Genomic DNA, 12804 nt, shown 5'->3' on the forward strand with positions numbered 1-12804 from the left:
GAATTAACTTGTTCATCATTCTCATTAATGACTTTGAAGGGGACATGATCTTAAATTTGCAGATGACAACACTCAACTGCAGTCAAATGAGTATGTAATTTAAACCAAATGTTTAAACAAAAAAAGCAAAAGGGAAGTAGAAGCCATACAGAGAATTAGAGTGAACAAAAATTAACTAGCAATATAATTCGCATTTAAATCATAACTTCTGGCAGAAAATCTCCCATGATGCTGTACAAAGAGAAAAATACATTCTGCAATTTCAAACTTTGTACACCATTGTTCACAACACAATGCAGTTTGTAAGGATGAAGGGAGATGATGTCATAATATGCTATGCTTTGTTGCTAAGCTTAGTCTTCAAAGACAAAAGATTACACACCTCGTGCTTATATGAAACAAACTTTTAATTTACAAACTTATTTAAAATACATTGGTTCAGGATTTTTTCAATTTTGGACAGCTTGCATCATCACCAAAGTATTAAAATAAATATGAGTTAATTCTTAAAAGGAGATTTCTGTAGAGGGAAGTGCTTAAAATCAAAAATGAGATATCAATTGCTAGGTCTTGTACCAGCTGTTTAAATCAAGATCCATTTTTGCAAGTTGGAGCTAATTAAGCAATGTATGAAGTAAATCAAACATTTTACATTTAAATCTACTTCCATCAACAGACACCCACTTCAAAGCAATATGAAAAGGTTTGAGTGTATTCTTTACTTTAAAAGTGAAAGTAACAGTATGACGGTCTTGTGTAAGTCGATGTACCAGTGGCTTTTTTCACTCAAATCAGCTTAAAGCAATGAGACTTCGATCAATTTATGATTCTTGTGGCATCAGTAATGCAGTCACTAATCATTCCACAACAAAAAGCTCATGGTTCTAGGCATCCAACTCAGTTCACAATGCAGGATGGGGCTCTACCTGCCATTAAATATATTTCAGGTCTGTGGTACATACACTGTGAATGGTAATGCACAATTGCAAAATTAGATTTACTTTTAACAAAGTGATACTTTTACTGGATACAGATGATGAAAATAAGATCAAGAGCTACAGTTAACAATTTTCTGTTTAAAAAATTGAAGTAAAAAAAATCTTAATTCTATTTTCTTCCTTTAAACAGGATTAATTATAACTTTAATAACAGGTATTTGATAAAAGCATAAACAAAACAACTCGTTTTAAATGAACTAATTTATATTGAAAATTAATAACAGGACAGTACTACCATAAAACAAGTTCGATCCCCCCGGCTGAAATTCCTGCTTTTAACTGTTTAGGTCAATTTAACAGGACATTAATGATTTGAGGTTTGCTCAATGTTACCGGATCTGGAATTTTTCCTTCCATTCAAGTAATGAAAATTCCACCCTACATGCCATTAAAATACTTTGTGAACACTGTACCGCAGGATAAATATTAACTAAATGCTAGTCCCGAGGCCAGTTTATACCCACAATAGCCCTTCAGTAAGAAAATGTTTTTAGGCATGGATATGTAAATGATTCTCAAAAATAACCCAAAGGTTGCCACTATGCACAAGTCATGGTGCTGGCCCATTACTGCACAGAATTAGCAAAATATTGTGGTGTAATTTTTACTACTAAATTCACCTGATTAAGAAAAGAGAAAACAAAAGAGGAAAAGTAATTTAAAGAGAGGAAAGATTTTAAAAAGATAAAAAATATAAATATATTTCAGAACACAATCAAGGGATCCTTACTGGACCACTGCAGATTAACCTAAAGCCTGGCTTAATTACGATGCCTTTTACTGATCTAGGCAACAATGAGCAACAGCACAGCATTTACAAATGTTCAATGGCAAAAAAAATTTTTTCTTTTTAAAAAAAAAAGCAGCCACGTTTAATTCCTTTGGTCCATACACAGCCAAATATCTCCAAAATTTGTGCCAGGAGAATAATACTCATTTTGTAGTAAAATGTCTGTTAAAAACATCAAAGTTTGGTAAAACATCTCAGCTGTGGTCAGTGCTGTTTGCTGTTGGTTTCTTCTTCAGATGTCCCAGCTGTCCCATTATGGTTGTTAGTTAAACCTGATCCAAGACCATACAAATGTCCACAGTACTTTGTGTCATCAATGTTGTCTTCAAAAAATAACTGGGAAATAAAAGTATAAATATTTAGGATGAATTTACAGCAACAGCCAACACTGGGCTAGCACTGTTCAGGAACACCTGTGCACAAATCGGTAACCTTGCCCCATCATGCAAGGTCAGCTAATTTACATATTTTTACAGCATGCTAGCATGTAGTAATTAATGAGCTGGGAGTACCGGGGGTGGGGCTGGTGCGGAGTTGAGGCCAAACTCTGGGCGGCAGCAGCCAGTGAATTCCTGTTGGCTACCCTGAGAGCTGTAACATTTTTGTTTCAGTGAGGGGGAGCCAAATGCTGAAGAGGTTGCAATCTAAGTAGCCATAAGTGAAAGACAAGAGCCACAAAGCATAAAATTCTTCTCTATACTGGGTCTCCCATTCAGAGACCATCAGGAATGGGTAATTGACAACTCGTGCAACAAAGTACTCCAGTCACATAACACTGAAATACCCAAATTAAATATTTCTATGGTTATCATAAGCCTTGCACTGTGCCTACACTCCCAGCACCCTTCGCAAAGATCAGCACTGAGCCAATCAGGAATATCAAAAATAAAGAAAGCCAAAGCCTGGCCAGAATTGTGTATTTAGAAAGAAATGGCCTATTTCATTTAGTTATTATGTGCACTCTTGATTCATTTCTATCCATATAGAGACAAAAACTGAATGTCTTTGGTTTCATATAACTTTAATACAGTAACTTCATATTAAAATAGCATCAGCCAGCTGTGTCTTAGATGAACTGAGTTCTTTTGTCGTCCCAGTCACTATCCCTCTTTCAGCGAATACTACCAGAAAACAACAGGTTTACTGGTTATTTATGTCATTGCTGTTTGTGGGATTTGACTGCTCTTTCTGTGGATGTAGCAGTCTGCACATGCTCCAGCAACTTCCTTACTGACCTAGGTGAGCATAAATAATGTGCTGCAAAATATAAGTTAAACATTGTATGGTACAGAATTGGAAAAACAAGGCAAAACAGGAAGCATTTACTCTGCACTACTTCAAAAAAAAATTCTGCAATCTGTACAAGGGCTGATCAAACAGCTGAATTTAGTTTTAAATAATTTTACCATAGCATTTGCCACTTCCATACCTCCCTCATTCTGAAGAAAGCCATGCCCGTCAGTAGTGAATCTGAGCCTGCCTGGTGCTGTCGTCCAATTCGCTCCAACTCAAGCTGTTCAGCAACTTCTTGTAGACCACCCTATTGAAAAAGTCCACTGTTAAATGTGGTTGCTTAATTTCAAACTAGATGGCTGCTGCAGCAATTAAGCTTCATAACACTCTTTTTTTGGGTTGGAAGAGAACAAGGTTAGGACGATAGATATGGACACACTACCTAGAAATTGGTTTGTGCCAACCTGCTGAGCAAACAGGGCCCAGGGTATGACCCCTGTGCCAGAATGGGTAAGTCTAGGGCTGTATTGGGCCTGAGGCCTCATCTACGTCAGACTGCCAAGCTTCAGCCACCTGTTGGCTGGCCCCAGGCAGATCGCCAGTGAACAGCACCAGCAGCGAGAGGAGGCAGTGATCAGGAGAGGAAATTGAGGGAGCTGGGAATGGGGGCATTGGGGAGGAGAAAGAGAGCAGACAAGCAGTGGCCAGTCTGTGGTTTTAATGTGGAACTGGGAAGAGCATTCCTGCATCTGAAAGGAAACATAGCCACAGTGAAATGAATCACTCTGTTTGACATAAACTGGAAACTTTCTTATTGGATACGTAATAAATCTTCTTTCGTCTTCGCAAGAAATTTAGTTGATAGAACTACAACAATTGTAGTCAATGACTATTGCCCTCATTTTTGTAAAACGCTGCTGTACAGATTGATACATATATACGCAGAAGTCTTGCTGCATGAATCTACTTGAAATGATTTCAGTGAGATTAAAAGCACACCTGCTACATCGGTGCATTTGCCTTAATTATTACTGCTCTTACTATTGTTCGATTGTGATATCCAACACAACCAGAAAGCATGCAATTTATATTCAACTTCATATAAATACCTTAAGGTTTTTACAACTTTTCATCAAATACTTCACATCATAGATAGCAGGGAAGAACAAATGCAGGATATCAAAGAACTCTTGCTCTTCTTCAGGTAGTCGTGAGTGGGTTAGAAGTTTGATCAAGTAGCCAAAGTCATAACCACTGCACCAAACACAAATTTCTCAGGGTTAATACAATTTTAATATCTAAATTCATGTTTTAGAACTGCACAGTTTGATGCTTAAAATAAAAAGTTTCAAATTAAAAAAAACTATTTATGCCACAAGAACAAAAAAACTAATAGATATGTCAAAGATTGTTAAAATAAAGATCACTGATGGGATGTCCCACTTCCCCCCACATCTTATTCCAAGGCTACATAGGAAACCCCAGCTGAGAGGGTAGGGAAAGTCTCATGTTTTTCTAAAACTGTTAAGTCTTAAGTATGCAAAAGAAGTTGAATATTCTGAAGGTTCCTTCAAATGGTAATCAATCTCCACTCAGCTCCTCCTGCTACCTTGAAGGATGTGTGGACATGCAGTTCAAGGTCCCTCTGTTCCTCTACATTTTTCAGTATCCTATCATTTATTGTGTATTCCTTCGCCTTATTTTCCCTCCCCAAATGCACCACCTCACTCTTCCCTGGATTGAATTCCATTTGTCACTTTACTGCCCACCTGGCCAGTCCATTGATACTTCCCTGTAGTCTACAGCTTGCTTCCTCGCTATCAACCATACATGCAACTTCTGTATCATCTGCAAAAGTCTTGATCATACCTCCTACATTTAAGTCTAAATCATTGATATATGCCAGGAAAAGCAAGGAATCTAGTACAAAGCCCTGCAGAGCCCCACTAGAAATAGCCTTCCAGTCACAAAAATGCCCACTGACCATTACTCTATGCTTTCTGCCACTGAGCCAACTTTTGATCCAACCTGGCACTTTCCCATGGATACCATGGGCTTTTACTTTTCTGATCAGTCTGTCATATGGGTCCTTGTCAAAAGCCTTCCTAAAATCCATGTAGGCTACATCAAACATGTTACCCTCATCGACCCACCTTGTTACCTCCTCAAAACTTCAATCAACTTAGTCAGACATAACAAATCCATGCTGACTGCCCTTGATTAATAATTTCATATTCTGATTCTGTTTAGCAAGTATCAAAAAAGATTAGGATGCCAGTAAGCCTCAGCTCACATGTTGTCCACTTGAGTGTTAAAACTAATTAACATATTGTTCTGAGAAAGTATCAGCAGGGACTTGGTCTATTTATCGATCAGAAGAGCAAGTATTAGAATTAGAACATTACAGCGCAGTACAGGCCCTTCGGCCCTCGATGTTGCGCCGACCTGTGAAACCATCTGACCTACACTATTCCATTTTCATCCATATGTCTATCCAATGACCACTTAAATGCCCTTAAAGTTGGCGAGTCTACTACTGTTGCAGGCAGGGCGTTCCACGCCCCTACTACTCTCTGAGTAAAGAAACTACCTCTCACATCTGTCCTATATCTATCACCCCTCAACTTAAAGCTATGTCCCCTCGTGTTTGCCATCACCATCCGAGGAAAAAGACTCTCACTATCCACCCTATCTAACTATTGGGAGAGCAACAAACATAATGTCAATTCCTGATAATTTTCCCAGTCATCCTTGCATCCATGGACACAAGATCTAACTCAGCTATAATGGCTCGCACGAAGAATGGCCAACTATCAGAGGGACCAAATGGTGGAAAAAAGCACATGATCAGGTCATAATCTAAATAAAGACCAAATACTTCACTTTAATTGCAGGGACCAACCTGTGAAACGAAAGCCACTTAACATTATCACACAGCACTACCCCAGATGTCATAAGCAGCTCTGCAAAGTAAGAGGTTTCAATTCCTTCTTCTTCGTGTTTTTTGAACTGGAGCCCAGAAGTTCTCAGCAGATCTATCGAGTCTTGTGAGTACATGTCCTCCCTTTAAAATAAAACAAGTTTCAAAGTGTGTTTTTCCTCTCCATTGTGACCTGTAAAATTAACACTCTGTAGACACTAAAATTCAAATATAGTCTAGTTATTTTTCCATAAAATGAAGTAACCTTTGAAAGTTGTTTCACCCCTTATACGATTACATCAATGTCATCGATTCGAGGATGACATCTACTCAGGGCCGCGCATTTCCGGTATGGGTCTTCATGTAACTGAACAGGCCGATTCTCAACCCACAGATCTTTGGGCACATGGGGCAGGAAGTCCCACGAGGTAGGGGAATCGTGCAGGATTTGCTTCCTTTTCTTTCCTTCTCTGCCATTATTCTGCATCATCATTAAGGTGTTTGAACTCAAAGCATGATGCAGCTTGACGGACAAGTTGTCACCATTTTGAGCGACTGGTAGCAAACTCCTCCCAATTATCAATGTCAATGCTGCCACACTTCAAAGAGAGATTCGGAATGTCTTTGAAGCATTTTCTTTGTCCTCCCCTGGAATGCTGACCATTTGAGAATTGAGAAAACAGGACCTGGCAGGGGAGATGGTTTTTGGCCATCCAGATACAGTGTCCAGTCCATCGAAGTTGATTTAGCAGGAGTTTGCCTGAATCCTTGTGGAGCTGGCTTCAGGAAGAACACTAGCTTTTGTTCGACGGTCCTCCCACTGAATCCGGAGGATACAGCAGAAGCATTGCTGATGCGATTTCTCTTGCGCTCTTTTATGCTGCTGATACACAGATCAGGTCTCACTGCTGTATAGGAGTGTGGTAACGACAACTGCTCTGTCCACTAGGACTTTTGTTGACTTGCAAAGGTCTTTGTTATCAAACACTTACTGCTGTAGTTTGTAGAAGGCTGAGTTGGCGCAGTTGGATCTCCTCTTCAAAGATGGCCTTTTGAGAGAGGTGGCTGCCAAGGTATGGGAAGCACTCAACATATTCCAGGGCGTCTCCTTCAACATATATGGGAGGTGGAATATTTGGCTGACCAGGTGTGGGTTGATAAGAGTTTTATTTTGGCAACATTCAAGGACAGTCTCTTATATGCAGAATTGAAGAGCTCAAGAGTGGCTTGCAAATCTGATGGAATGCGCAATGACTGGTGGATTGCTGCCGGGGGAGGTGGTGGAAGCAGGTACATAGCGACGTTTAAGAGGCATCTTGACAAATACATGAATAGGATGGGAATAGAGGGATACGGTCCCCGGAAGTGCAGAAGGTTTTAGTTTAGACAGGCATCAAGATCGGCGCAGGCTTGGAGGGCCGAATGGCCTGTTCCTGTGCTGTACTGTTCTTTGACACAGCAGTCATTTACAAACTACAGATCATGTATGTCTATGATGGTCAGTTTAGCTTCGTCATGGAGGCGACTGAGGTTTGTTACGAGAGTTTCCATTTTTGTGTTCAAACTTGCAAATCTATATTTTTAAAAACTAAAAAAGGATTTTATGGACATTGAATCATCTGAAAATTGTTGAACTTTGGGTGTTTTTTTTAAAAGGAAGGTGAACAAAAGGGTTGACTAGTAAACAAGTACTGGAAAACATGTGATTTCAAGTAAACACCATAGGGGGTTTGACTTAAGAGCTATTTTGAGTTGTGGTAAGACAGAATTTATGATCATCACGGGACTGAACCTGGGAACTGTTTTGGTTTCACTTTGAACTGTTAAAAGCCAGCTTCTTTTTTGACGTTGTTGGAGATCAGAAGAACATCCAGGCCACTGTTACCTCTCTTTGAAGAATCCCTGGTCTTGAAATGCAGAAGCCAGTATGAAGTTGTACTGTTGATTCCTTTATTTTGAAGACATCTTGAATGTTTGCAGAAACCTTGCATCTTTAAAAGGACTTTGTATCGAATGTGCAAGTACTGAAACATCTGTTGCTGCACACCTGCTATGTGAAGCTTTCTGCAGTTGAATTTCTTTGAATGTTTACCCAGACTGTTCATCAACCTCACCTGAAAAGATTCCTAGTGGCAGCCAACTATTCAACTTTGGGACACCTCACCAAAACAAAGGACTTCCTTCCATATCTTTGCAAAGTTTTTGTTATTCCTTCTATTCCTTTGTAACAGCTATAAACAAAAATCCCTTCCCCCCCCCCCCCCCCCCACCCAGTTAACCGGTTTTTGAATGTACATGCGTGTGCGTGGGGGCTAGGATAAAAAATACGGGGCTTTAATATCTCAATTTGCGTATATATTTACTTCATTATTGGTTAAGACTTGGTTTATAATAAACGCATAATTTTGTTGTTTATGAAAGAAACCTGGTTGGTGTACTTTATTCTGGGGACAAATAGAGTATCTAATTGGCAGTTTCGGTAAGTGGAAAAACTTATTGACATGTTGTGACCTGTGGAGAAGTGGGACTGAATTAACAGTGCACTCCTGCCGCCTCAGTCGTAACATATTAATTGGGGACTCTTGTCAGGACTAAACCCAACGCCAACAACATTCAATTGTAAGTGGGGTAATAATAATTGGAAAAGGAAAATAAAAGAACCAGATTTCTTGTGTAATAAGGTAAAGTCTACACCACCGGAATGTCTGTAGCAGTTGCTGAAGCATTTCTGGGGAAGGAGGAGGTATCCCTCAGTGACTTGCAAAATTTAATCAAGGTTAAACTAAAGGATTTGGCAGCACAATTGGGGTTAGAATTGAAATCGGGAGCTAAAAAAGCAGACATAGTTGAAGTAATAGCCCAACATTTGAAATTGGAAGAAGAAGGAGGCAAATCAGAGGATACTGCAACTGAATTAGCTAAAATTCAACTGCAGATGAGGCAGCTTGAACTTAACAAGGAAAAGGAAAAAGAAATAGAAATAAGAAAACCTGAACAGGAAAAAGCACTAAGAAAACTTGAGCAGGAACAGGAAATAGAAAAACTTAAATCTGAGTTTGAAAAAGAAGTGACAATGAAGAAACTTGAGTTTGAGGAAAAAGAGAGAGCATTTCAAAGAGCATGAGAAAGAGAGGGAAAGGAATTCAAATTAAAAAAAGATGGAAGTAAAACAACAGATTGGTCTTGAAGCCAGTGGAGATTCTGGTCAGGACGAATCCGACTCCAACCATGAGATGGCAAAAAAGGCTATTTTCACTGCGTATGAGTTAGTCACTGAAGCTTACCAACAGAAGTTTCAGGACCTCTGGAGATTGGCTGGGCAGACTTATATAGAATTTGAGAGGATCAAGTAAATTAATTTTGATCGTTGGATACAGGTACTAAAGACGGAAGTCACGTATGAGAACCTTAGAGAACTGATTGATTCTCCTGGAAGAATTAAAAATTCACTCCCTCCAGTCGTGAGAACTCATGTAGAGAACCAGAAGATTTCAAGGGCCAGACAAGCAGCAGAAATTACTGATGATTTTGAGCTTGTGTATAAGCCCAAACCCTTAGTCCATCAGCCCCACAAACCTGAGATGGATAGAAGATGGGAGAGTGAAAGGAAGGCAAGTAGCCGGGGACAACACGGAACAGCTGAGAAAACCCCAGGAACTTCTCCTCAGGTGGAGAAGGTGGTGCTGAGGATGAAAGTGAGGTCCACAACCGTAGTGTTATCACTGTCACAACGTGGGACATCTTCGTTCAGAATGCTGGAAGTTGTGAGGAAAACCATGGCATAATGCAGAGAAAGGGGTTCCGACTGAGAGTACAGCAGACCAGGCTGTATCTTTGATGGCAGCTGTAAAACCAAATACAAAAACCGATGTGAGTGTAGGGGTTGAGAATAAGATACCTGAAAGTTATAGGGAAATTTTGTCAAAAGGTAAAGTAACTCCTTATCCTTCAAGTGAGGCAGGCAAACCTATAGTTATACAGGATACAGGAGCCACCCAAACTCTTTTGCTAGGGAAAAGGTATAACATTTCCACCAGAGAGTGCACTGAATGCTAAAGTTTTAGTGAATGGTATTGGCGGGAGTATATACCCGTACTTGTATATAGAGTGTGACCTAATGTCTGGGACGGTAACCGTAGGAGTTGTCCATAGTTTACTAGTAGATGGAATTGACCTACTCCTGGGGAATGATTTGGCTGGAGCAAAAGTATTGGTTTCTCTGACTATGGGAGAAGCTAAGTGAAGTTAAAGAGACAGAACAGCTGCAAGAAAAGGTTCCAGGAATTTTTCCTTCGTGAATAGTAACCTGAACAATGGCTAAATAAGTTCCATTGTCAGAGGGAAAATTGGCAACACAGATAGCCGAATATCTGAAGCTTTCTTTGGGGATTTAGATAGTCCAAATGAAATGATTAATAAATCGTCTCTGATCACAGCTCAGCAAACTGATCCAGAGTTAAATACAGTGGCACAATCAGCTCTAACAGAAGCTGAGGTAAAAGGAGTCCAGAAGGCTATTATATTAAAGATTGGTTTCTGATGAGGAAGTGGAGATTGCCTCATAGACCTGCGGACAAAGAGTGGATGGTTGTGCGACAGATAGTGGTACCGCCTAAGTATCACTGGGATTTATTAAAGTCAGCACATGAAATTCCTATAGCAGGACATATGGGGACCTGGAAGACCAAATCACATACAAGTCAACAATTTTACTGACCAGGTCTTTCCAAGGATGTGGTGCAGTTTTGTAAAACATTCCATACGTGCCAGATTGTGGGAAAACCCTGCCATAAAACTGACAGCTCTAATTAGGATACCAGTTATTGGGGAACCATTAATATTGGTAGACTGCATATGACCCTTACGAAAAACAAAAGCGGGACACCAATATATACTCACCATCATGGATATGGCTACTCAATTCCCAGAGGCCATTCCCTTGAGGACAATTACTGCTAAGATAGTAGTACAGAAGTTAACCCAATTCTTTATTAGATATGAATTCAGTCGAATCAAGGTTCTAATTTTATGTCTAAAATATTTCAAGAAGGAATGGGTAATTTGGATATAACACAGTTAAAATCTTCAGCATACTACCCACAGACACAGGGAGCTTTAGAAAGGTATCATCAAACCCTCAAAACAATGATGAGGGCATACTGTCATGAATATCCCCATGATTGGGATAAAGAGCTAGACTTTTATTTGCCACTAGAGATTCACCTAATGAGTCTACAGGTTTTAGTCCTTTTGAATTAATTTATGGACATAAGATAAAAGGTCCTCTAAAACTGATCAAAGAAAGGTTTTTTAGAACAGAGGGATGAATGTTCTGTACTAGGTTATGTATCTATGTTCCGGGATAGGCTCACGAAAGCTTGCAATGTGGCTCAGGAACACCTTAAAGCATCCCAAACCACTATGAAAAAATGAGCAGACGAGCATGCAAAGACCCAAGCATTTCAATCAGGAGATGAGGTGTTAGTATTATTACCTTTACAGGGTGAACCATTAAAAGCACGGTTCAGTGGTCCGTATAAAGTGGTCAAAAGAAATGTAAGATAAATTATTTGATTGACACCCCAGATCGCCTGAAAAAGAGTCGACTGTGTCATATCAATATGTTAAAACAATATTATCACTGGGAGGAGGATAAACAAGCACAGGTATGTCAGGTAGTAAGGACCGTGAAGAATGAAAGGGATAGTGAAGATGAGGCAGGAAGCGTAGGCAATTCTCAAATTGAACCTCCTACTATCCAGTTAGCTGACAATGAATTGTTAGGAAGATTGGACACTATGCTTTCATATTTAGATGCAGAACATCGAGAAAACTTAACAAGGCTACTCACAGCATTTAAAAGTTTGTAGGGATAAGCCAGGATGTACAGTCTTAGCCACACATGATGTGGATGTAGGGGAATCCGTTCCTATAAAACAGCATCCTTACTGCTTCAATCCAGACAAACAGGCCCAAGTAAAAGCAGAAATATAATTTGGGGATGTGTGGTTTCAACAAAGTTTGCACCAAATTTCAGCACTGTAGCTGCTCCACGAACAGATTTTCTACAGAAAAAGTAAACCAAGGTAGTGTGGTCAGCGGAGTGCCTAGCATCTTTTGAAAAGCTGAAGACCATTTTGACTAATGAACCAGTGTTGGTTGCTCCATAACTTCACTAAGCCCTTCAACGTAGCTATTGATGGTAGTAACCTGGGGCTCAGTGCAGTCCTGTTAAGGTGATGAATCAGGCATAGAAATACCAGTGGGATATTTATCAAAAAATCGCCACCAAAGAAGATATTCCACCATAGAAAAAGAAACATTCGGTCTATTGTTGGCTCTTAAACATTTTGAAGTCTATGTCCGCCACGACTACAGAGCAACACTGGTATATGCTGATCATAACCCACTAACCTTAGTGGAAAAATTTAAAACCCAGAATGCCAGAATATTCTGATGGAGTTACCTGTTGCAGCCCTATTGTTTAAAGATTGTCCACATTTCAGGAAATAATAATGTTATTGTAGATGCTTTGTCACGAATCTAACTTTGTTTGAGTTACATGAGTAAAGATGGTACAAAGCGAAATTGTATTAACTACAAGTAAAGCGTGAATAGGGGATGAGTGTGAGAATGTGTTTAAAATGTTCTCAACTTGTGTTTTTTTTTATACATTGTAATGAAACACACTTTAAACTGGCGTATCATTTCACCAAGGGTGGAGGTGTTACAAGAGTTTCCATTTTTGCGTTCAAACTTGGGAATTTATATATTTTTTTAAAACTAAAAAAAGGATTTCATGGACATTGAATTATCTGGAGATTGCTGAACTTTGGATGTTTCTTTTTTTAAAAAGGAAGGTG

General features: G+C 39.4%; 1 protein-coding gene and 1 long non-coding RNA gene across 6 annotated transcripts in view; one reads left to right on the forward strand and one right to left on the reverse strand.

Moving 5' to 3' along the window:
- The window catches only part of LOC137375923 (uncharacterized), an 80126-nt gene that overhangs the window by 58880 nt on the left and 8442 nt on the right, over nucleotides 1–12804 (forward strand). The gene's annotated exons all lie outside the window — the stretch shown is intronic.
- Nucleotides 423–12804, reverse strand: part of LOC137375922 (CCR4-NOT transcription complex subunit 7-like) — a 51946-nt gene continuing 39564 nt past the window's right edge. For all 5 annotated transcript variants that reach the window (XM_068043621.1, XM_068043624.1, XM_068043625.1 and 2 more), the window contains exons 4-7: nucleotides 5924–6085; nucleotides 4131–4275; nucleotides 3218–3328; nucleotides 423–2124 (exon numbers count right to left, since the gene is read on the reverse strand). In XM_068043621.1, the coding sequence (XP_067899722.1) occupies nucleotides 1993–2124; nucleotides 3218–3328; nucleotides 4131–4275; nucleotides 5924–6085 (550 nt within the window). In that variant the 3' untranslated portion in view covers nucleotides 423–1992. The remainder of the gene's footprint in view (nucleotides 2125–3217; nucleotides 3329–4130; nucleotides 4276–5923; nucleotides 6086–12804) is intronic.

The sequence above is a fragment of the Heterodontus francisci genome, chromosome 12 (assembly GCF_036365525.1).
Source record: "Heterodontus francisci isolate sHetFra1 chromosome 12, sHetFra1.hap1, whole genome shotgun sequence".
In the NCBI taxonomy this organism is placed as follows: Eukaryota; Metazoa; Chordata; class Chondrichthyes; order Heterodontiformes; family Heterodontidae; genus Heterodontus; species Heterodontus francisci.